This window comes from Rhinolophus ferrumequinum, chromosome 24 (genome assembly GCF_004115265.2).
Source record: "Rhinolophus ferrumequinum isolate MPI-CBG mRhiFer1 chromosome 24, mRhiFer1_v1.p, whole genome shotgun sequence".
NCBI lineage: Eukaryota > Metazoa > Chordata > Mammalia > Chiroptera > Rhinolophidae > Rhinolophus > Rhinolophus ferrumequinum.
The window spans coordinates 15,916,541-15,941,127 of NC_046307.1; the positions used below are offsets into that span (position 1 = coordinate 15,916,541).

Genomic DNA, 24,587 nt, shown 5'->3' on the forward strand with positions numbered 1-24,587 from the left:
TTTCTTCCAGCACTCCACATGTCTGGCTTCTTACCCTTAAGTTTCAACTGCTCACAGAGGCCTTCCTCCTCCACCAGCCTAAAGGCCCCTTCATGAGCATATGACTTTGGTTTAGTTTCTTCACAGCACTGAATTTGTGTGTGTATTTTTTGTTTTCTGTTCCCCTTTGACAGTGGAAGCTCCAGAAAAGCAGGGACCCCATCTGTTTTGTTCCTACTATATCCCCAATACCTGGCACCAACTGGATGCTCAATACATATTTGTTGAATGAAGAAATAAAAGAATGATAGCCTTTTGGTTCCAAGGTTTATTAACAGTAACCCATCTTTTTTGGCTCCTTTTTGCCATCCCAACCCCAATCAGCCTCCCCACTGTAGGGCTGCAATGAGTCCCCAAATGTAGGAGGTGAAGTGGGGTGGGACAGACTTGGAGATCATTCAGATCGCTGCCTTCCAAATCCTTTTTTTTCTTTAATGCAGTAAAACCATTCTTTTCAAACCCCAAATCTCTCACAGAACACCTACATAATGAACATATGAAGCAGGAGTTGCCCTTGGTGAGGGAAAATATGTGGGGCTTACAGCTCTGAGAAGCATTGATGTTCACTGCTCTCCTTATTTCGGTTACTTCATGGTATAGACAAGTGAGCAGAGGCCCAGAGAAGGGCCATGACCTGCTCCTCTCTGGAAAGGACACAGCCTCTGGAGCCCTCAGTTCTGTGCTCCTTCCACAGCACCACCTGGATTCTAGAGTCTTTCCAGACAGGGCAGAGGAAGCTCCCAACAGTGTCTGCCATGATAGGAGCTTGGGTCTCTTGGTTACCTACCCCCTCAGACTGCTGGTCATGCGAGGGGCTGGCTAGAGGGTAGACTGGAAGTGCAGGGAGGTGCGGTGGGGAAGCCAGGTGTCTGTGTTGGAAGGCTACTGGGGCTCGGGGGCTGGGGGCTGGAGGGCTGGGAGGGGCTGCCCAATCCTATGGTGGTTTCACCCTTCCTCAGGATGAGGCTGCTGAGCTCCTGGAGCAGCTGTTCCTCCAGGGACACATGTGTCTGGGAGCTGTTCTTTGAAGGGGGCCCTGGAGGGGGCTCCGGTGGCCTCTCCTCCCGGCCCAGAGTGCCTGCCTTGGAGAAAAGGGGTTGATCATAGGACCTCTGGCTGGTGAGGGGTTTCTCTGGCTTGGCTGTCTGCTCCCGCGTTGTAAAAAAGGAGGTGGAGGTGTCCTTGGTCAGCTCGGGGAAGTCCCCCACTTCCTCGTACACTGGCTCCTCATACACAGGCTCCTGCAGTTCCTCTTGCTCCTCCAAAGACCCCTGGGATGACTTCATAGGCTGGATGGGAATGAGTTGGCAGAAGGCAGAATTAGAGTTACTGGATTATTAATCACTATCATTTATTGAGTTCTTCCTTTCAGCCAGATGCTGTAGAATACTTTGCAGGTATGATATCAGAACAACTGTATACAATGGGTTGCACTGCAAGTGAGTAAACTGAGGTACAGAGAAATTAAGTAAGTTGCCCACAATTACAGAGTAAATGGTAGAGGTGGGGCTTGAACCTAGGTCTGTCTGACTCCAAAATGCATTCACTTAACCACTTTCCTTCTGTTGCTCAGATCCTGTAACCACTTCCCCCTTTTGTCACCACACCTACGATCCCTCATTTTCTTCACTCTTTCTGGCCCCAGCATTCTCTCACTCTCTTTCTCTCTTACACACGCGCACGCGCCTGCTGATGGCCTGCGTCAGGACAAATACAGAGAGCATGCTGGCTCAGTCAGCATGGAGGAACAGAGTGCCGACAGGCACACAGCTGCTGCAGGCACAGTACTCACAAAGAACATGGACAGGGTCCTCCGGTTGTGAAGTCGCCTCTGGGCACAGGTAGGGTGGGGATGAGGGGAGGGAGAGACAGAGAGACACAATGAGGCCAGAAAACAAGACATAGGGATGGGGATTGGGGGCACAGAGAAAGCAGAGGGCTGGGCAGCAGGTTGGCTGCACGGCTAGGGCACAGGCAGGGATCAGGAGGGGGTTGGGGCAAGCTGGGACCTCACCAGGGTCTGATTGGCAGAGAGGAGGGTGGCCCCACTGTCATCTCCACGGATGGGCAGCAAAGGCATGGTGCCAAACTTCTGACGGGCAAGGTCAGAGGAGGAACGGCGGCGTAAGACCACTGGCTGCTGGTCATCGTGCTGGAGGGAGAGGGAGGGGTTTGCACAGGTGAGTGTGGGAGGTCCTGAGAGGTAGAGCTGGGACCACAGACCTAGCCCTCAGCTCCCTCCTTTCCCTCACCTGGGCTTTGAGGATGCTGGTGGTCCAGTCCCACATCTCATCCTCATCAGTGCAGGACAGGTATCTGGGAGGGATCAAAGGGGAATTGAGGAGAAGCGAAAAGGTCACAGATAAAGGGATGGAGGATTAAAAAAACAAGGAGATGGAGGAGTGGGAGCAGGGCTGGGCCACAGGAGAGAAGCCAGGCGAGGAGGTACTCACAGGTGCATCTTCTCCAGTATTAATGTGAAGCCCCACCTACGAGGCAAAGGAGAACAATGATGGGGAGATTAGAAAGGCCAGAGGGTGGAAGCAGCAAGACCCTAGAAGCGTTGGCTAGGGAAGAAAACTCACGCTGTTGGAGGCTTTAACTTCTTGCGGATTCCCAGGTAGACCTTGGCACCTTCCAAAGGCCACTCCCGTTCTGGTTTAGAGCTCTGGGAACATGGAGGGAGTCAGTGAGTTGGAGAGGTGAGAGAAGGCTCACGGTTCATGAGGTCGAGAGGTCATGGAAGCATTGGGGTTACGTGATCACAGGGTCAGAGAGCCAGGGCGGCAGTGAGGTTAACGAGTATGGGCTGTGGAGTGAGAGGGTCCGTGCGGTTACGGCCCCTCCACATGGCCACCCAATGTCCCTCCCCACTCACCCCAGGGCCCTACCTTCTTCTCCTTGAGCAGCAGCAGACAGCGGCCCCGCAGCAGAAAGAACCTCTCCTGGAAGCGGTTTCCCAGCAAGCGAGGCGGCTCCTCTCGACACCGCAACAGCCCCACCCGCGGGCTGTCCCGCCGGACACCTGGGCACAAATGGGCAGTGCTAGGTGAAGGGTCCTGGAGGAGAGGCCTAGGGGTGCTGGGCTGCAGAGGTAGGCTCACCTGTAAAGAGGCAGCTGGCCTGGGCCAGGGAGACTTTTCTCAAGAGCAGAGAGGCTGAGCAGGGCTCTGGGAGCTGGCACCATTGCAGGGCCTGCTCCAGGACCCTTTCCTTGGGGTGTAGTGGCCGCTCTAAGGAGTAAGGTGGGGGTGGGTATCAACCAGAATATCCATCCACAGCCTGGAGCCCCCCGTTCCTCTCCTACCAGTCACTCATTCATTTGTCCAGTCCACCATTCCAGCTATAGACATTTATGTTATCACTGACTCTATCTATGCCAGGCTGGGCTGGCCCCGGGGATGCAGTGGTGAGCATGAAATGCATGGCCTGCCTTCCCAGAGCCCACAGCCTAGTGAGGGAGCAGACAGTAAACAGGGAAGCAAACAAAATGATGAAAGACAAATACTTATTTTGAAAGAAACGGTAAGAAGTGGAAAGAGAGAAGAACAGGACAGCTACTGAGATAGGGTGATCAAGCCAGGCCCTTCGGAGGGGGCATCTGAAGATGAGACTCGGCGGCCGGAAGGACTAGGAAGAACAAGTCGTGCTAAGATCGGGGAAAGGAGATTTCAGGCATGACAAAATGCAAGAACAAAGGCCCCGATGCACGCAAGATGTGTTTGAGGAACGAAGCAGCCAAGTGTGGCTGGAGCAAAGGGAATAGCTAAGAGGATGGATTATGTGAGATGAGGTCTGAGAAATAAGCAAGAGCCAGACACTCGGGATTTGGGAGGCCATAGTAAGGAATTTGACTTTTATTTTAAGTTCAATGGAAAGCCATTGGAAGGTTTTAACCACGGGAATGGCGTGATCTGATTTAGGCTTGAAATGCTTATTTGGCTGCTGAGCAGAAAATGGGATTGTCAGGAGGTAAGATGGGAACTGAGCAACTCTTCCCTTTCCGGGGCTGTACATTTTAGTGCTGAATGTTGGGAAGGAGAAAGATAATGGTGATTCTGATCAGGGAGGTGACAACAGTGGAGATAGAGTGATAGAGTTGAATAGAATCTACAGAACGAGTTGGTTGTGTTGGGTATGACGATGAAGGGAGGAGTCCCAGAGGACTCCCAAGTGTCTGGCCTTAATAACTGGGTGAATGGTGGTGCCACTGACTGAGTTAGGAAAACTAGAAAATGGCCTGGGCTTTTTGTTAGGGGCGGGGGCTGGGAATTGAGTTTGGTCTTTGACATTTTAAGTATGAGATGTTTATAAGACGTATAAGTGGAGGTGTCAAGTAGACAGTTGGATATGTGAGTCTGGAGCTCAGAGGAGAGGTCTGGGCCAGAGAGAAAGATTTGGGGGTCAGCTTATACATGACATTTAAAGCCATGGGAATGGATGAGGTCATCTAAGGAGAAATGTAAACAAAGAAAGGAAAAGGGTTCAGGACTGAGCCCTGAGTCCCTCCAACATTTGGAATCTGGGCAAAGGAGGAAAAGAAGCCTCCTTTGAGGTGGAAGGGAAATCAAGGGTTTGTGAGCTCCATGAAAGCCAAGCGGAGAGAGTATTGAGAAAGAGGGAGTGACCAGCTGTGTGAACTGTCCCCTCACATGCATGCGGACAGTGTCTAGTGTATTTGGTAATGCAGACATCATTGGTCCCCCACCACACATGCACATGCATCCCCATGGTCATACTCACCAAGCTCCCCATGCTCGAGAATCTCAAACGTCACCCACAAGTCTGTCCCAGCTGCTGTCCCCCGCATCTCCAGTACCTGGTTAGTCAGCTCCTCGGCAGTCAGTGTTGGGGAAACCTGGGATCAGGGGAAAGCAGAGGACCCTTGCTGATCAGGGCATTGCTCCTGTCCCACAACATCTTCTCATCTTCCCTCCTGTGCCCTCCAGACTGACCTTCAGGGTGACACAGTTGTCTGGGAGCTGTTGCTCTATATAAACCTCCATGATGAGGTCTCCAGCCTGGGACAGCTGAGCGGAGGGATAAAGAAGTCAGAAGGACACAGGATACAAAGGATCAAGGTCAAAGGACTCCTCCTGTTGCCTCATAAGTGCTTCCCCCCAAAAGTCTCCCAACTCTCATCCCCAACATCGCTCAGGCCCTTAAAAGGGAGAGCTCCCGGAGTGGCAGGACCACGTCCTCAGGCTGCATAGGTGCTTCCCGGGCAGAGTGCTTGGGAGGACAGGTTTGGAGTCAGACTGTCTGGGTTCCAACTCTGCCACTCGCTACAGTATGGCCTTGAATAACTGACCCTCTGAGTCTCAGTTTCTTTATCTGAAAAAACTAGGACTGTCTACTTCGTGGAGCTGTGTGAGGCCTATGTGAGATTATAGTGCTTGGGATATAATGCACCCTCAGCTGTTTGCCATGGTACTTCTTATTATTCTCACCTTCTTGTCTAACTTAGCTAACTCCTCCTTGGATCTCTTACACGTGGAACTAAAGTGCTTCTGCCACCATTTCATAATGAAGAATCCTCATGGTGGAATGAATGGAGCCAATCTTAAACCAAACCCCTCTGCCTAAAGCACTCCCCTCCTTGGGTTTCCCCTGTGTCCAGAAGCAGAAGGTCAGCTTCCTAGCTTGATGTCCCCTCCTGGCCCATTCAGGAGCCAAGGTCAGGGCAAATTACCTGCACATCCTTCCAGGTGGTGATAAGACTGACCTCCAAGTCAATCTGCGCTACCTGGTCAGAGTCGATCTGTGGAAGAGCCGAAAGAGACTGTGTGTGCGTGTGTGGGGAGGACGCTGGGAAAGGAGGGGAGCAGGGAGAGGTGTGAGAAACCAGGAGACCTGGATGAGAGGGTTAGAGGCCAGAAGAGCTAAGAACCAGTGGGGCAAAGATGTTCAGAGGGAGGCAGTGGGTGAGAGGGGCTCAGGGCTCTGGGGGTTGGCTCCTCCCACAGAGGGCCTGCAGGGGCTGGGCTGGGGGCTTGGAGTGAGCGGGACCCAGAGTCCAGGAAGAGGGACCGCAGGTCAGGGGTCAGGAGAGCTTACGTCAAAGACGTGAACATAACCGTCGATGAGCTCCTGCAGCACCCGCACCTCGTGTTCCCCCCGCCCGTCTGTCTGGAACACGCTGGGGGCAAACAGCAGGGCCAGGTTCCGCGTGCACATTTGGTTCAGAGCCGCACACTTCTGCACCCTGCAGAGAGGCGTGAAGGTCACGAGGAATGCAGTCTGTGCTGCTATTCATTCAGCAAACACTTATTGAGTCCCTACTGTATGCACCTCTGGGCTAAGCACTTGGTATACAGCAGCGAGTAAGACAATACTGGCCTCAAGGAGTTCCCAGGTTAAGGGAGAGACAGATAAGGAATGGCTGATTATAAATATAGCCGGTGTCAGCAAACTTTTAATGGAAGGGACAGAGAGCACATATTTCAGGCTTGCAGGCCATACAGTGTTTGTCACAACTCCTCAACTCTGCTGTTGTGGTATGGAGGGTGCCATCGAAAATATATAAATGAATGGGCGTGGCTTTACACTTTATGTATAAAACTTGATTTACAACAACGGGCAGCAAGCTGGATTTGGGCCACAGGTCATAACTGGCTGGTCCCTGTGATATAATGTAATCATTACAACACAGCTGGGGTTCACCCTAGAATCATTTCAAGAACTGTCTCCCCAGTAGACTGGTAAAGGTAGATCTGCATCTTATGCTTCTTTGTCTCCTACATCTAATCCTTTGCCTGACGTGGAATAATGAAACCAATAGTGATTGCTCACCATTTCTGAATGCTTACTACATACATGCCAGGTGCTGTAGTAAGACTTTTACAAGGATTATCTCATTTAACTCTCATATAACCCATGACGTGGATACTAGTCATTCTATCATCTTCCTTTTACAAATGAGGAAACTGAGGCTCAAAGAGAGCAAGTAACTCACCCAAAGTCACAGGCTAGATGGTGGAGCCAGACTAGGGCTTAGGTCTGTCCGACCTCACAGGGCACCTCTGAACCCTTATGTTATGCCCCCTTCACTTAACAACTGTTTGTAAGCCAGGGGGTTGGGCAGAGGTGACGAAGGGTCAGTGAGGGCCCTGCAGGGATCCCCCATACTGACCGATAGAGGTGCCCAATGAGGGTGGCCAGTGTGCGGCGGTTGACCCGAGGCAGGCAGCCAATCACTTCTTTGTATTTCTCCAGGCGCTGATTCTTTTGGGGCAGCTCTGGGACGGAATGGAGGGTTGGAAAAGATCAGAAAAGGGAGAGTGGAGGGATTTTTAGAGAAACAAACCCAGGATGGATGTGTCTCTGTCCCCTTCCCACCTTGCCCTGAGCGGAGTCCCTGGGTGATCTTCCAGGGTGGGGAGTGCTGGGGAAGGGGGTGCCCAGTCCCACCAGAGCCTCAGGGATTCTGGTGGGGAGCGTGGAGTTCTGGTTGCCCCTTGCTTGCCCTGAGGAGTTCTTAGATATCTTGGGAGTACCGGCAGCCTCTCTCCAGCGAGGCAGCAACCGAGCAGAGGTCACTGGGTCATCGAGCTCTCGAAAGAAGCGTTTGAGTGTGTCGGTGACATCTTCCACAAAGTGCTCCCCTGGTCGGAGCTTCACTGACCGGGCATCCCTCCGGAAGTCAGCCAGGAGCCGCAGGCTTCGGGCACGGGCGCCCCCTTTCCGGTATACGCCCTCCAGACGGAGGCCTGAGAACAGCCAGTGTCTCTGCTCACTGCTGCCCAAACACCCACCATCTACCCAGCATCCCACCTGTGACCCCCCCCCCCGACATAGTACGTGGCTTCTGGGGGCTCAGAGAGGAGGAAATCTGCTTCCATGGTCTTGCTTCTCATGTCCTCATCCTCAGAAAGTCTTTCCCTAACCAAGCTGTCACACACAGGAGCCCCCCTCATTCTCTATCTCCTCATCACTTTTGTTTTTAAATTGCACTCTCTGAAATCACATTGCAGGTCCTAGTTATTCGAGGATCTCATATCTGTGAATTCATCTACTTGCTAACATTTATTTCTAATGTCTAAATCAATACTGGTGGCACTTTTTCAGTCATTTGTAAACACGCGCACAGCAGAAAAAATTTGAGTTGTCTGTTGGACATGTTCCCAGCCAAGGTCTCATACAGTAAACAAGTATCTTTTTCACGGAATATTTAAAGCCATGTTTTTTGCATTCTTGTGCTTTTTTTTGGGGGGGGGGTGACTTTGCTGCTCAAACTGGCCCCCAGTTGTGGTGCTGATGTGCTGTCTTGTGTTTCTAATTGAAAGAAGGCTGTGCTGTGCCTTCTGGAGCACATACATGTCAGATAAGCTTCCTTCAGGCAGGAGATGTAGTGCTTGTTGGCCACGAGTTCAGTGTTAACAAATCAACAATATATATTAAGTAAAATGTCTTTAAACAGAAACACATTAAAATAAGGTCATGTATTGATCAGTTGATGAAAATGTGACCAGAGGTTCTCAAGAACTTAACCCTGTATTTCCACTGGGGCAACGATTCAGTATTCACTAATTCAGTGTTTGCAGTAACTTCATAGGATTTAACTACCTCAAATAATGAGAACTGATTGTCTCTGCTTTCTTACTCATTACCATTGCTCCCACTAGTCTCTGAGCTTCAGAGGACCTTCCCTGTTCACTGCCATATCCCTGTGTCTGGCAAGTGGGAGCAGCTCAACAAACGTCTGTTGAATGAAGAGTGGGGGTTTAGGAAGTGTAGGGGAGTGGGCCTGAACACCCACACCCTTTCTTCAGGCCTTTTCACTGGGCCTCTGACTGAATTCCTCCTTGGAACACAAGGGAGGCTGAGAAGAGGACAGGGGTCTAGTGAGTGGGGGAAGTCACTGCATGAGGCTACTGCCAACGCAGGGAGAATGGCATCAGCTGCTGACTAGCCATCTTCCGTGTTGCAAGCACAACTATTGGGAGGTTCATGGATGTGCCCTTTTTCCCCTTTATTGCCCTCCTTAGTTTTCTGTGAATTTTCCTTCTCAAGAGTTTAGTCTTCTAACAGAGGTTCACTGGGGAGATAGATTCTACTTGGTCCTTACTTGGGCTGGAGAATAAAGCAGAGGCCAAAAACTCACAAAGAATTCTGGGAACCACTTGCATAGCTGATCCTTTAGGCCTGGAAAACCTCCCACACAGAATAATTGTGCTTAAACCTTCAAGGATTTGGCTGCACAGCTCGGCTCTGGCCTTGTAGCTGCCCCTTCTTTGTTCTCCATGGCTGTACAACTCCAGTCACATTTCAGTGCCACCCTCTCTCTATGCCCACGCCCCAGTAACAGCTACCTTGGAACATTTTCTATGTGCCATGTCCTGCGCTAAATGCTTTACAGGTATTACCTTATGATCACAACTATCCTGGAAAATGAAGATGGTTAATAGCCCCATTTTACAGATGAGGGGACAGAGGCTCAGAAAAGCAAAGCAGCTTGCTAAGGGTCACACAGCAGAGGCTGTCAGACTGCAATCTCTGCAGGCAAAGCCCTTATACCACCCACTGGCTGTGCCCATGTTCCCCATCCCCCACTGATTCAGTATCAGCCAGTACCCACTCACCATGCTGGGTGACAAAACTGATGCAGGCATCCACGATGATGGGGATGTCACCCCGGCTCATCTGCTGCTCCTGCAGCCCTGTGCCGCCCCCACCGGCCGCCCCCCCAATGGCTGCATTCCATGCTGAGAAGTCCAGCCGGCTCTCCCCCTGCAGATACAGGGTCCTGAGACCCAAGAGGCCTGAGTCAGAGCCAGCTACAGAGGGTCCTCTGAGAGGCCCAGGATCACAAGTACCAGATTTCCCAGAGCCACCAGCAGGGGGCAGCAACACCCAACCCAGACAGGGTCCCTGCACTAGGGAAGGGACTTGGAGGAAGTAGGCGGTGAACCAGCAGGACAGGGTGTGGGCTGAGCTCTAGAAAGAGGGGGTTCAGAGTCAAGGGTAGAGGCAACACTTACCTTCCTGTCTCGACCAGGACCAAATGCTCCTTCTTGTCTGGGGTGTCAGCTGCGGAGACTACACCTGGGAAGAGAATCACTAATTATCATCATCGTCTTCATCATCATGACTAATATTTATGCCACATTTAAGGTATGCAGGTGCCAGGCTCGGAGCCTTACCAACAATGCTGTATTAAATCCTATGAGTTACATATTATTATCCTCAGTTTACAAGCGACACATAAAGCTCCCAGAGGTTAAGTAACTTGCCACTGATTACTTACTATAAAATGGCAAAGCTAAACTTAAGCTCAGGTCTCTTGTCTGCAAAGCCCTAAAACATTAGCCTACACTCTTCCTCTTTTAGGAGAAAGAGCTCCCAGCGCCCTCTCCCAGTCCCAAACCAACAAGGGACTCCAAATAATGATAATAACATTTATAACATGTCACATTTACTGAATACTTAAAAGATGCCTTCTGCCAGACGTGGTGGTAAGTGTTGTGTACGCATGGCCTTATTTAAAACTCACTACCACCCTGTTATTGTGCCCATTGTAAATATTAGGCTGGTGCAAAAGTAATTGCGGTTTTTGCAATTATTTTTAACTTTTTAAACCGCAATTACTTTTGCACCAGCCTAACATAAGGAAACAATTACTTTTGCACCAACCTAATATAAAGCACAGAGAGGTTAAGTAAGATCACGCCTAAGATCACACTGCTAGGAAGTGAAGGAGTGGAGGGGAGGTGTCTAAATCTGGGCACTTTGACTCCAGAGTTTGTGCCTGAATCCACTATGTTTCTGCTGTTTCCCATTGGGACCCCCAGATAGGTGGATATGCACTTCCCCCCCATGGCCACCCTTCATCCCTGTCCCCACTCCTGCTCACTGATTTCCTGTAGCCTCCGAAGGTGCACCATATCCTCAGGGGCTGCAGGGCCAGGGCCCGGTGTTGGACACAGGAAGAGATGGTCACCACGCAGAAGTCCGAACCCTGACAGCCAGAGGCCAGGGGCCAGAGCTGTATAGGAGGGGGACCGTAGCCACAGGCGGCCCAGCCGTACCAGCCCAGGGCCCAACAACTGGTGACAGCTCAGCGGGGAGAACCACTGTGAGGCAGGAGGGCATGGGGAGAGAGGAGGATGGGGAAAGAGACAAGAGGTGGGGCAGAGAAATTAGAGTGAGAGGGATGGGGAAAGGGAGAGAAAGACATGAAGAGAAAGCAGAAGAAAGACAGGAATGAAAAGGGATGGGGAAGGAGTGAAAGAAAGACTCCAGAAGAAGACAAGAGGTGGATGGAGAAAGACAGAAAAAAATTCAATTCAATTCAATTCAATGTGCTCCAGCCAACACAAGAAGACCCCCGTGTGACAGTCTTATGCCCTTAATTGGGAGATGGGGCTAAGATAACCGAATGCTATAACTGAAGAGCTGTGATGCCCTGGGAAGTCCCACCATGCCAAGGGGCCAGGGAAAGGCTTCATGGAGAAAGGACTATTTGAGGTGAACCTCAAAGCAGTACTTCTCAAACTACCTGTGGTGAAGGGAGAGGGAGATTTTTCTTTTCTTTTCTTTTTAAACTCCAAACTGTCACTAACCGATACTTTCATAAAAAACAGTACAAATGAATTACTAGAAAACTGAAGTGAAAAAAGTACATGTAAAATATAAGCCCTCAATTTTTATAATTAGATTCCATACATGAAGTCACTCTGTCAAATTGCTATGAAAGACTGTACATGCTGACTCTCAAGTCCTGTCACGGGCCATAACAGAGTCCACGGGCAGTACCGTGTAACAGTCTACAGTCCACACGTTGGGTAGCAAACCTGCCATAAAGGATGGGCTAGGTGTTTGGAAAGTGTAGAAAATAAGAGGAGACTTGGGTCCAGCTGGGAAGGTCACAACAGAGCCCTTAAAGGACATGGAGACAATTTCTTGGTGTGAGGAGTTATGGGGGAACCAGGAGAGTGGGGTCAGAGGAGTGTCAGATGCTGTAGAGATGACCTGATGAGGCCAGAAGGAAGCCCTTGGACCTTGGCAATGGGAAGTCACTAGCTACCCGCTGGGTAGAAACTCAGCAGAGTATGGCAGAGGAGGACAGCTGCAAGGGGTTAAGGAAGAAACTACAGGCTGCCAGGGCACACGACTTCCTGAGAAGTTGTCAGGAGAGCGCCAGGGTGATGAGCCGAAGGTGGAGCAGGGCTGCGGGAAAAGCTGTTCGAGGATGGGAGTGATTGTCATCATTCCAGCCCCCACAGAGGGTGGGCTTGCTGTTTGCCAAACAGTGTGGACCTCACATGTCGCTAGCAGGTGGGTCTTTTACACCCACTCTACCCCTATGGAAAAGCTCACATGGCTGAGAGTTGGAGGACTCAGATTCCAGGATGTCTGAGTCCAGGACCTAAACTTTTAATTCCAGAAAGAGGATGCAGGATGGAGAGAGATTGGTTTGCCTGGGAATGGCGAAGCTGGGACAGATGAAGGCAGCTTTGCCTCTGGACCCGGGGTGGGGGGCGGGGGGGGTGGGGAGCGGGAGGCAGAGGCAGCCTCTCTGTGGGAAGAGGCCCAGCATGGCAAGGTTTGGGCCATAAGCTTTGAGGACAGAGGCCTGATTTTGGTCCTATGCTCTGCTGCCACCTAGCTCTGTGACCTTGACCAAGTGACTTCGTAACCTCTGAGACTCAGTTTCTTTATGCATTAAATATTAATAATCCTTACCTCTGAGGGTTGTTGTGGAAATGAAATGAGCTATTGAGTGGGCAGTGCTTAACGCAAGGCCTGGCACAGAGTAAGTGCTCAGTCTGCCTTAGCTGTTAATGGAAGGGGTGGGAGTGGCTGTAACAGCAGAGAGGACAGGATAGGGGCAAGGGGGACAGGGAAACCATGAGCTCACCTTGCCCACAGCACTGGTCCAGGCCTCCAGACTGTCAGCTCCATCTGTGCCAAAATGCTGGATCCTCCCCCCGGTGAGGATGAGCTCAAAGGAAAAGGGGAACCTGGAGAGAAGGTGAGGTCAGGAAGGAGAATGGGGGCCAAGGAGGGGGCTTCAGGCTCAGGATCAGGAAAGGAAAAGGGGAGCTCAGTGAGCATGGGGGTCTGTTACCTGTCAAGGTCACCTGGGTCAGTGGGTGGAGGGCTCACACCCAAACATACAACATCCTGGGGCTGGATGAGGCTGAGGGGTTCAGGACTGCTTTCTGACACAAACATTTCCAGAGCTGCTCCCAGCACGCACCACAGTCGGGGCGGAGCTAAGAGGGAAATTGATGGTTAGCAGGCAGAAGAACTCTGTCCTCACTGTCAGAATTCCCATTAACCAGATCTTTATTCTATGCCAAGCTTTTGGCCTATGTATGATCTCACGTAATCTTCACAACGACCCTATGAGGGGGGTATTATATTCACTTATTTTGCAATGGGCAAACTGAGGATCACAGTTTGAGGAGCTTGCCCAAGTCTCATGGGTAGGAAGTAGCAGAGCTGGGATTTGACCCTCACAGTCTGACTTCAAAGCACAATGCTGACACCCAGCATGGACCGTCTCTTACCCCTTGCACCTAGCCCACTCCTGGGCATGACCCCACTTTCCCATCCCAGCCTTCTCCTCCGTTTCCCTCTGTGGTACATGGGGGCCCATCCCAGTTTCTCCATCTCCTCCCATCCCCCGGCTCCCCCCTCACCATCCCGGCCCCTGCGCGGGGGTGGGGGTCCAGCTTTGTTGCTGACGGGACCACAGTACAGGAAGCTGCTGTAAGTAGCAGGCACCAGCACCTCGTTGTACACACCAGGGGACGGGTCTGCAAGGGGAAGGAGAAGTGGTCAGGCCAGGCCCGCACAATTGGATGGCATGGGAAGGGCTCGAACTGAGGAAGACAGCGGGATCGACTCCACTGGCAGCATGGCCAAGTAGAGCCCAGTGGGGCTGGACCCCTCGAGACTCAGATTAGAAAAGAGGGTGAGATGAGGCCTCTAACCCAGCCCTTGCCCACTGCCTCTCCCCACCAGCCAGCCTACCAGGCAGTCAGCCCTGGGTGGAGGCCTCAGAGCATGGGCCATCCTGTAAGTGTCTTCACCCCTTGGGCCTGACCACCGGAGACCAGCATCTCTAGATGACCGTTTCTATGGTCAGATTGACCCCAGGGAGATGAGACCCTGCCTATGGCTTGACCCCGGCACTAACACCTCAAACATTCAGATCCACCCCAGGCAGTGTCACCACCAGTCATTTCGTGACATCAGCAAATAGGCACTGGAGGATGTGGGGGTTTGGGAAACTGCCCAGGCGGTCTGTTGTGGTGGGCTTGGTCGGGGGTGAGGTACATGCAGCTCCCTGGAAGAACCACGGCATAGGCTGGGGCTGAGAATTGTGGGAGGGAGAGAGAGGAGGGCACTTGCAGGGATTACCTGGGGACAGGAGACCCGGGAAGCTGCTGCCATCGAGGGCTGAGGGGGACCAGGGCTCCTCGCCCTCAGAGGCCTCCACACAGAGGAGCTGGGTCATGTTCTTCAGCAAACCGGGTCCTGCCACAGCTGCACACAGTGCCTGCAGGGAGGACAGGGCCTCTGTCAGCCCCAAGACCCAAACTGAGAGCCCTAGGGACAGTCCTCAGGACACCAAAAAGTCTCCTCCCCCAAGTCTAGGCATTTCAACTCAGAGACTGCTTTCTCCCTTCACATCAACTCCAACCAATCTCTCCTACCTGGAGAAGCTGGCTATGATCTGGATACTGAGGGTGGGGCTTCCGGAAGAGACCCAGCCGGTACTTCCGGGAGATGAAGTCTCCCCGCGGGACTGGGGCTGTATCTGGATGCAACCCCTCACCTGGGGGTAGGGCCCCTGCCCAGAAGCGGTTGGCGCGATCATTTCCCAGGATGATGAACAACTGCAGGATGACGAGGGACAGAAGCAAGGGACAGGAACTCAACTCCCCAGACATTCCAATCCTGTCGCCAAGCTGTGTCCAAGGTCATTTTTGGATGTTGTCCTTCCACCCCCCATTTCCTCCCTCCTCACCTGCACTATCTCATTACTCCAGACACTTGTGTCCAACTTCAGACTCTGCACCTTGGAGATCCCAGAACCCAGAGCCCGGTGCTGTCCTGTTAGGGTGTGAGGGCACGTGGCATGGGTACCCTGAGCCCTCCTGCCCCAGCCCCTCTCCCTCTCCCCATTTCAGCGAAAGGCTCCAGCCCTCACCTGCACACTGCTTGCAGATGACCACCCCCAGGTTGACAGCAGCCCAGTCTGGGCGGGAGACCCCACAGTCTGCACAGTACCGGTTTGCCCGATTGGACCAAATCTTCTCAGCCACCTCGTAGTCAGACAGGGTCTCGGTTACTGCTTCCTGCAGAGCGGCTGCCCAGCTCTGCCGAGCCCCCCCAGACTCGGCTGTGAAGCTGAGGGGTGGACAGCCAGTCCGTGGGCATGGACACCCCCTCCCCCCACCCACCTGCCCCATCCACTGGCCACTCCTGCGGGAACCACCAAAGGCCACGTCGGGGCCAGCCCAGACCCTCCGACATCCTTGACCCTGCTCCCTGGACCCCCATCAGTGCACACCCTGACATCCTCCTGAGGAGCCCTCCAGTCCTCTGCACCCCTGGGCCTCCCTACAAAGTCTCTCCCCAGCTTTGCCTCCTGCCAGTCTGGGCCCCACCTGAAGCAGCGATGGGGTGTCAGCAGGTCGAAGCTGCGACTCTTGGTCTCCCGGACGCTGCAGCCTTGCAGTTCAATGAAGCAGATCCCAATGCCCAGGGAGAAGGCCTGGCGGAGAGGGGTGGGTAGCACAGTGAGACGCGAGGATAGGCTAGGCCCGGCCCCCAGGGCCCTGGCCGGCTCTCCTCACCTGCTCACTCTTGTACAGCGCCAGTTCTCCAGGGCTCAAGGCGGCAAACACCTTGGCCTTGTGTCCCCGCAGCTCCAGCATGCCTGTGCGGAGGGGTCGGGGTGCCTGGGGGGGTCGGGGGTGGCCCAGAAGACGCTGCTCCTTCAAACAGGATTGCAGCGTGGAGCACCACGTGTCCCGCTGAGCTGGTGGGGGACAGGGAAGCAGATCAGTGGGTGGTGTGCTCACCCACCCACCCCCACTCCCATCTCCCAACCCCCATCCCTATCCAGTGGTCCCTGTTCCTCACCCTCACTCTCCGTGCGGAACACAAACACCCTCTGGCTGGTGATGACCTGGAATTTGTTGTCCTTGCTGCTGCGGGTCATCTCAATGGCAGTCAGAGGGATCACACCCTTGGGGAAGGGGTCCTGGAGAGACAACCCAATGACCCATGGAGAGAGGAACTCAACCATGTGTGCTGACCCCGGGGGCCTGCAGTAACTTTTAGTGAGATCAGCACTCATTCCACGAGCAGTAGGGAACCGCTGCTAACATGGCTACTTCAGATGCTGACATCAGTCACGTGGTAACTGCCCCCCACCTTCCCGCCTTCTGATCCTGAGCCTCTCAGCCCTCCCTCTCCCTCTCCTAGGCCTCTCATAGCATCTCCTGGGCCCCCACCTTGTCACTGCCAAAGTACATCAGACTCCTCCCATTGAACTGCACAAAGCGCCTCTGGAAGACGTAGTTTCTGGGGAAGGGAGGGGCCAAGATCAGTGAGGCTGCATCCTTGGGGACTCCTAGGGTCTGTGACCACATGGGACCTGACTTCTACCACCACCACCCAGCCTCCCTCCCCTTCCCTTCCCAGCAGGCCCACCCCTGAGGGGAGAGCTTGTCTAGCCAGCCACTGAGCAGGGGCGTGGGGCGGTCTGCTGTGGAGGAGAAGCTGGCATAGGGTGAAATGAGGTCATCACTGGTCTCCTCTGTATCCAGCGTGGGCAGCGAGAGGGTGGAATCCCCGGGCAGCTCAAGGCTGGCATAGCCAGTGTCTTCCCGTGCCTCCAGATCCTGCCTGCTGAGCCTTGTCGGGGCCAAGACAGGGACACACGTTAGACCCAGTTCCCTGGACATCCCCACCCACAGCACCTAGTATGGCTGGCAAGTACTGGATCTGCTTTTCAAACAGGGAAATAGGGAGGTTGGGAACCCAGAAGATGAGCATGGGCCTTCTTCCCTGAGCACACTTGGGCTTCTTACTGGGAAAAGTCAGTGCCTCTCTGCTTTTAATATTACTCGGTAGAAAAGTTGGGGGAGGGCTGTGTGGATGGCTCCCTGTCACAGTGGCGTATATCTAATCAATAAGTCTTATTGGTTCTTTCTCCAAAAAGCTTTTGACTTTATCTCCCTGAACCAAGTTCCCACCAGTTCTCATCAGGGTGATGTGAACTGCCTAACTGGTCACCTGCTTCCACTCTTGCTTTCCCTTCCACATCTGTTTTCCCACCACCACCAGAGTGCTCTTTTAATAATGCAAATGAGATCATTTTACTCCCCTGCATAAAACTCTGCAATAACTTCCCATTTGCACTTAGGATAATTCCAAATTCCTTACCATGGCCTGCAAGACTTTGGACAGTGAGACCCATGGTATTGCCCTGACCTCCTCTTGAATTACCGTCACCTTTGCTTACTGCCATCCAGCCACATTCTCCTCCTTCTCTCAGAGCCTTTGCACATGCTGTTCCTTCTGCCTAAAACATGCTTCCCTGGGCTGCCTTTTCTCATCCTCAGGTGTTTGCTTATGCCATCTTCTCAGAAAGTCCTCTATTATCCTCTGTCACTTCCCAGTAGTTCTTAATCTCAGTGGCACAAAATCACTTGGGAAAGTTAAAAATATAGGAATATGGGCCCCATATCAGACACTTAAATGTGAACTTCTGAGAGTGGGGACCACACATCTGTAGTTTTAAAAGTTCCCCGGGTTATAGGGCAACTAAGGTTGACAACAATTCCTCTACCTATTTGTTTCCCACGTCCCTGAGAAATTGAAGCAAGCAGACAAGAACACCCAGACTCCCAGCGCCTCCTCTACCCAATTTCACACATACTCTGCTTTCTTCCTGTTACTAGAATAAACACCTCCGTCTAAAGCCAGTCCTTCCTCTGTGTAGTAGTTTATATTATTCCTCTCACCTACACAAGGACGTCGCTCCAGACTTTCTCCCCTTTCTTTCCCCTACCTCAGCTAATTTTCCCTCTCTACTAGATCATTCCCATTCACCCATAAACACACGTAACATTCCGTCCTATTAAAAACCCTTTTTTTATTCCACTTGCACTACCAAGGACGACTCCAACTCTCTGCTCTTCTTTGCAGAAAAACTCCTCAAAAGTGTTGTCTATATGTTTCCAACTCCTTCCATTCTTTCTTGAGCCCACTCTGATCAAGCTTTCACCCCCACCGCTTGTCAAGGTGCCCAGTGACCTCCATGTTGCCAATTCCAGGGGTCAGTTCTCAGTCCTCATCTTACTTGACTCTCCGCAGCACTTGACACAGCTGATTTCTAATACACGTCCTTCACTCGGCTCCTATGACACCACATTCTCCTGTTTTTCGTTCTCCTTCACTAGCCATTTCTTTTCAGTCTCTTTTGCTGATCCTTCCTCTTCTACCAAACCTCTTGATATGGGAGTACGCCAGGACTCTGAGCTCGGTCCTCGGCTCTGTCGACACTCGCTCACAGCTACATACCCCCATCCAATCGCTGACAGCTCACAAATTTAGATCTCCAGCTCAGACCTCTCCCCCGAACTCCAGGCTTGCATATCCAGTGGACTGTTGGTCATCTCTTCTTAGGTGTATAATACACACTTCAAATTCAACATATCCAAAACTGAAGTCCTGGCCTACCCCCATCCCACCCCCAGCCCCACTTTATGCACAGTCCTCCCCATCTCAGACCATGGCAACTCCAGGAAACTTCAGGTGCTCAGAACAGTGCTGTCCAACAGAAGTCTATGTGAAAGCCACACGTGTAATTTTAAATTTTCTAGTAGCCACATTAAAAAAATAAAAAAACAGGTGAAATTAATTTTAATAATATATTTTATTTAACCCAACATACCCCAAACATTAGCATTTTAGTATGTAATCAGTATGAAAATAATTAAAATAATTTATACCTGTATCTATTATATTCATCTAGTACCGTATTGCTTTTTTTTGTACTAAGTGTTTGAGATTTGGCAGTTGTTTTACTATTATAGCACATCTCACTCCAGACTCACCACATTTCTTGTGGTCAGTGGTCACATACGGCTGGTGGCTACCACACCGGACAGTGCAGGCTCAGACTGAAACCCTTGAAGTCATTCTTGACTGCTCTTTTTTCTCTCACACCCCAATTTACTAGGACAGTTTGCCTTCAAAATATAACCAAAACCAAACCACTTCTCACCATCTCTACCACCTAGCCTGAGATGTCTCACCTAGATTACTGCAATAACTTCCTAACTGGTCTTTCTGCTTCTGCTTTTGCTCCCTACAGACCATTCCCAACACAGCAACCAGAGGGATACTTAAAATGTAAGTCCAACCCTTCCAGTGGCTTCCCATTTCACTGAGAGTAAAATCGAAAGTCCCTACAAGGTCCTGCCCCATCTGGCCCCTTTGACCTCTCTGACAGCATCGCTTCCCACTCAGCCAGCTCTGCCCCAGCCAGCTTTGTCACAGCTCCTGGATCCCCCTAGGCACACAGCCTCCTTGAGGCCTCTATTCTGGACACGCTCCTCGCCTGGGACACTCTCCTCCCAGATATCATTGTGGCTAACCCTTACCTCGTTCATGTTTTGCTCAAATGTCATCCTCCTAACGCCCTGGTAACTCTTAATGAAAAACCGCAGTCCACTCTCCACTTCACTCCATCCCAGCCCTCTTACTCTGCTCTATTTTTTTCCATGGCACTTAACACTTTTGAACATATGGTGTAACTTACTTATTGTATCCATTGTTAATTGACTATCTCTCCACAAGGGTAGGGATTTCAGATTATCCCAAGTCCCTACAACCATATCTGACATGTAATAGATGCTCAATAAAGATTTGTTAGAGAACGAAAAGCACTTCTCCTTATTTTTTATTTCTTTTCTGTCCCACTGAGTCACAAGCTGCCAAAGGTGGGGACTAGGTCTGTTATTTTCATCCTGTCTGTGAGCCTGTACAGATATAGATCCACTGGCAGGTGCACAATGGACATTTAATGGACATTTAATGAATAACTGGAAACATGGTCACCTCTAGCTCCTCAAGCTTCCCTGCTTCCTGCCATCACCACCCTACTGACCACTCACCTGTGTTCAGCCCTGTCCTGACAGACACCTCTGCCTTCTCTTCTGTTGGGTGCCCCAGGCACCCCCACAGGCTGGACACCATAGTACAGGCAACCAGGGTCCATGATGTGTACTGTCAGGAGGATGGGCAGACAGGAAGAGATCAGGTGGGTGTGTCTGAGGTCTCTCTTCCCCCCGCCCACGATAACCCACCTACCTGTGCCTGTGGTGGGCCTGACGGCAGGGGTAGGGACAGCTGACTGGGAGCTATCTGGGGCCCTGCAGGGAAAGGTCTAGTGGTCATTAAGGAGAGAAGAGGAAGGACAAGCCCTCATGCCCTGCTCCTCCCTGCTCCCACCCAGTATTGGATCCCCAGGGACCCAACCCAACTCACGTGTCTTGAGCTGTCTGCGACCCTCCTCGTAGGTCCAGGCCGAAGTAGATGGCATTGGGCATCATCTCCACAGTATTCAAGGTTGAAGACTGCTCAGAGGAGGAGGTGGGGAGAGGGGGGGACCTGGGGCTGGACTCCGGGCTCCTGGGCACTTCTGGTCTAAAGAGGGCTGGGCTCAACCCAGGTCTTTGGGTGGCAGTGGGGCCACTGAGCCCACCGAATACAGTCCTGGGCTTAGGCACAGGCCTGGGGGGCTGGGCTTGGGGAACCGGGCTGGGGGAGGGCTCCATGGTACTATGTGCTTGGGGATCCAGGGAGCCCTCTGCAGCGCCAGCCTGCAGCAGGCGCAGAATGCGTTTCCGGTGCCCAGTGGCGTTGATGCCCAACTGCCTCAGCTCCTCGTGACCCAGGCCCTGAGCTGCACCCGCTGTAGCCAGGCCCTGCCTCCGGAACGCGTCTGCATACTGCTCCAGGTGTACCGTGGCCAGCCACACAGCGATGTCCAGGTCCTGAGGGGCAGCCATGGGGGCTCAGGCCATTGCTGGGGGGAGGGGCAGGGCGAAGGGAGGGCTTAGGCTGAAATTCCCCCTCCCTGTTCCAAAGTCTGAGGCCTGGGCAGGGGTTACCAGACTCCAGTCTTTCTCCAAAGAAAAAGAACCAGAGGCCTGTGATCTGTAGGCAAAACTATCCCCGAACCTCAGAAAGGACTTTCTCATTACAGGAGGATCCCTTTATTTGCAGATGAGGAAACTGAGACCCAGCGAGGGGAAGAGGTTTGCTCCAGGCTCACAGCAAGTAGATGCCAGTGTTGGCCCCCAAGCTCCTGACCAGCCTGGGTCTGGGTCAAAGCTCTGCCTCTGCCGGACTGCACAGTCAACTAAGGACGGGACAACATGCTAAAACCCTGCATGGATGTGGTGGAGTGGGATGGTGCAGAGGAGGGGCCGTGATATGGCCTGATCCCGCTGTGGCATGAGGTGGGGACAGGAGCAGCTGTGGTATAGGAGGAGGTGCAGATCGCATTCCCACTGGTTTCCAGAGCTAAGGTACAGGCGCAGCAATGGAATACTGGTCATTCCCAGTTCCTCCTCCCCTTCCACCTATTGTCTCTGCTCAGACTTCCTTCCTGTCCCTCTAGCCCTAGCCGCCCCCACATCCTGCCTGCCTTGGTCAGGCTGCCCAGAAAGCCCTAACTAGTCCCAGCATGTGGGATCTGGCCCTGGGCAGTGAGGATGGGGAAGAGAACTGGGCCAGAGGGATGAGGTACCAGAGCCCAGGGGTCCTCCAGGGTCTTACTCTCCACTCCACTGGAGCATGTTCACATGCCTGTGTGTGCACGTCAGCACCCACGCTGCAGCGGGCTCAGCAGTGTGAAATGACATCCCCCTACCTCTGCTGTCTCCAAGCCTTCCTGTCCCCTGCCCATGACCTTGGGCTCAAGTCTCAGAGACCCCTAGACCTAGCTGTGATTCTGGCTCCCCTGAGTTTTATCTCTGCTGTCCCCGTCTCTACCCCATTTCTGTCTTAACGTCCAAATCCATCTTTGTCCCTCTCCTTGTTTTGCCCTCTGTCATTAAGCCTCGTCTTGCCTCAGTCTCTAACTTTAACTAGATCTTTAGTCTATCTGTGTCTTTGGTCACCTCTGACTGGGTTCCTGTCTCTCCTCCTTTCCCGGTTTCTCCCGCGTGGGGTCCTGACCAGTCCTCCCTCTCGCCCCAGCATCCGCCCTGGCCTCGGTCTACGTCTTAGTGGCTGGGCCCTATCCCCAAGCTAGGGCCCCGGGGCTGCGCCTCTGGCACTGACTCAGAGCCCAGTTTCCCGGTGACTCAGGCACCACCGAGGGCATGGGACTGGGAACCAGGAGTTGCGCCGGGCAGGAGCGCCGGGGGCGGGCCGGGCAGCGCTGGGCAGCTCGGGCTGCGACGAGGGAGGGGGCAAGGAGGGAGGGGGCAGAGGCCCAGCGCCCGTGGGGAGGGGCGGGTCGCCGCGGGAAGGTGGGGAGGGCCGCCGCCACAGAGGGTGCCTGGGATTCCCACGAAGGCCTTCGAGGAGGTGATGGGGAGGAGTCTGGGCAGCAGGGGCCCGGGGGCGCGGGGGTCCTCACCTCGCTGCGCGGCCGCCGTCCGCTGCCCGGTGCCCGCCGGCCTGTCCGAGGCTCCGGGTCCCGCCGCGCCGGCCCCGCCTCCCTCAGCCCTCCCCCGACGGGGCCCAGCCCCGCCCCGCCCGACCGTTCCCCTCGCGGGGCGCGGGGCCCGGGCCACTCCTTGTGCAAGCGCCGGCCTTCAAAAGCCTTGGGCTCCTTACCCAACCGCAGGGCTTATCTCGGGACTGGCCCGCTCTTCCCTCTTGGGGGCCGAGAAAAAGACCGGAACAGGGCTGGAGGCCAGGACAAAGAGGCAGAGAGAGAACGGAGATGGGGACGGGGAGAACCAGAGAGAAAAGGAGAGAGCTGCGGAGGACTGCTGTGTTTTTCCTCCCCGTCTCGCCAAAGAGGGAAGGGGGAAAAGGGTCGGGGCCTAAGCCCCCAGGGCGCATCCTCTACGCCCAGCGGGATCGCTGGACCCTGGTACTCAGTGAATGCGGGGACGGAATGTGGCATCAAGAAGTCACAGATGGCCCCAGCTTGGAAAGGAGGGAGGGGGAAAGGAACTTTCCAGCAGTCCAGCGATCTGACCTGTGGGAATGGGGCAGAGGCTCAGCAGAGGAGTCCCCATTTGCTTTTCCCTCCCCAAGGGCCCTGTCTAAGTTTCTTCCCAGGGATGAAGGTCAGCAAGGTTACATTTCTGTTCCCAAACCAGGGTGACGATAAGGCCGGCACCCTGCAAGCACCCAGCAAGCAGCCTTTTCATCCTTGGGAGGAGCCCCTTCTCCTCATCCCCCTGCTGAAATTTTTTTGTGGGGAGGTTCCTGAGGAGAAATGGCTCCTCTCCCCTCCCCAGTCTATCTGGGATCCCCAGCCTTGAAGCCTGTCCCCCAGAGCCTGAGGCACTTCCCCCTCAGAGCTGGGCCGGTGCTTAGCTTTGTGTGGTGTTGGGGGGGAGGGGGGACTGGCCGGCTGTGTTTTCCTGTTTGTATGAGAGGAAGTTGGCTGTGAGTCAGCAGACACAGGAACTGTCAGCAGCTAGGGGAAGACCCCTACCTAAGGGGAAGGTGAGGGAAGTGTGAGGAAGTGGTCCCCATTTCTCCCAGTTGGCCCAGCTAGGAGAGGAATAGCCACCTTTAGCTTCCTGGGTCCCTTCCCTCTGAAAAAGGGAATGATAGTAATAATTAATAATTAAAATGGCCATAGTACTGGCTACCGTTTATTGAGAACTGACTATGTCCCACCCAGGCCCTGTGCAAACATCGACTTGCAAACTTTCATTACTTCTCACAACAATCCTTAAGATAGGGAATTTTGTGACCTCTACAGGTAAAGAGACTTTTTCTGGATGGGCAACTGTGGGGCCGGGAGAATTTTCCTCAGAGACCTCCAATCAAAGGAGTGAAAATTGACCAAGGGCCTCAGCTGCTTCTCTCTGAACTCCATCAGCTCCTACTCTAGGGCTAGCTTCCCAATGGGCTGCTCCCAGCCCATTACCAAGCTCAGCAGAGATCCTAAGGCAGGCCCATTCCTGGGAGACAGGGGACTCCTCTAACAGCTGACATTGGCTCAAGAATTACCCCATGGCCTCACTGAACTTTCGCTCTCCTGCATGGTGGTCTCAGATGCTTCCTCTCCACCTTCTTTCCTTCCCTCTCCTTTATAGCTCTCCCAGCCCCTGGCTCGCTCTCTCACAGGCTTTCCCTTAATCAAATCCTTGCATGTTTCATCCTGCCTTGGCAGCTTCTTCTTGGAGGACTCAGAGTAACCCAGCAAGAGAGGGAAGTTGGGTAAATTAGTACAGGGCACAGGGAGCTTGCCGGGATGGGTGTTGGGGGGGGGAGGGGGTGAAATCCCAGTCAGGAACCAGGTGCAGGAGTTTTAAATCTTTTCTGTGTTGTTTCCTTTTGGCAATCCCATAAAGCCTATGGACCTGGTCTCAGAG

At 53.1% G+C, this 24,587-nt stretch overlaps 1 protein-coding gene across 2 annotated transcripts; it reads right to left on the reverse strand.

Annotated features, from left to right (window-relative positions):
• Nucleotides 1-299: 299 nt before the first annotated feature.
• Nucleotides 300-22,731, reverse strand: ARAP3 (ArfGAP with RhoGAP domain, ankyrin repeat and PH domain 3). 2 transcript variants are annotated; one of them, XM_033096798.1, is made up of 33 exons: nt 22,664-22,731; nt 20,560-21,100; nt 20,383-20,444; nt 20,187-20,298; nt 16,714-16,917; nt 16,515-16,584; nt 16,141-16,261; nt 15,852-16,036; nt 15,663-15,769; nt 15,203-15,402; nt 15,020-15,105; nt 14,706-14,888; nt 14,410-14,548; nt 13,686-13,802; nt 13,109-13,256; nt 12,899-13,001; nt 10,892-11,111; nt 10,020-10,083; nt 9,621-9,784; nt 7,536-7,748; nt 7,172-7,277; nt 6,097-6,244; nt 5,732-5,800; nt 4,995-5,069; nt 4,783-4,897; nt 3,144-3,272; nt 2,931-3,064; nt 2,625-2,707; nt 2,493-2,528; nt 2,292-2,355; nt 2,054-2,191; nt 1,832-1,870; nt 300-1,328 (listed from the first exon to the last, which is right to left on the reverse strand). In XM_033096798.1, the coding sequence occupies exons 2-33, from the start codon at nt 21,081-21,083 to the stop codon at nt 843-845; spliced, it is 4,644 nt and encodes a 1,547-aa protein (XP_032952689.1). In that variant the 5' UTR covers nt 21,084-21,100; nt 22,664-22,731; the 3' UTR covers nt 300-842. The 2 variants fall into 2 exon arrangements, with proteins under 2 accessions (XP_032952689.1, XP_032952690.1); XM_033096799.1 differs by lacking the exons at nt 1,832-1,870; nt 22,664-22,731 and having other exon boundaries at nt 20,560-21,083.
• Nucleotides 22,732-24,587: the final 1,856 nt, after the last annotated feature.

Bases quoted from the DNA above. Each gene is read 5' to 3' on its own strand.
- ARAP3 (XM_033096798.1), bottom strand. From the start codon at position 21,083: ATGGCTGCCCCTCAGGACCTGGACATCGCTGTGTGGCTGGCCACGGTA. The intron at 13,002-13,108 runs GTAACAGACCCC...CCTTCTCTCCAG, and splicing joins GACCCAGGTGACCTTGACAG to GTTCCCCTTTTCCTTTGAGC. The intron at 6,245-7,171 runs GTCAGTATGGGG...GCCTCTCTGCAG, and splicing joins CTCATTGGGCACCTCTATCG to GGTGCAGAAGTGTGCGGCTC.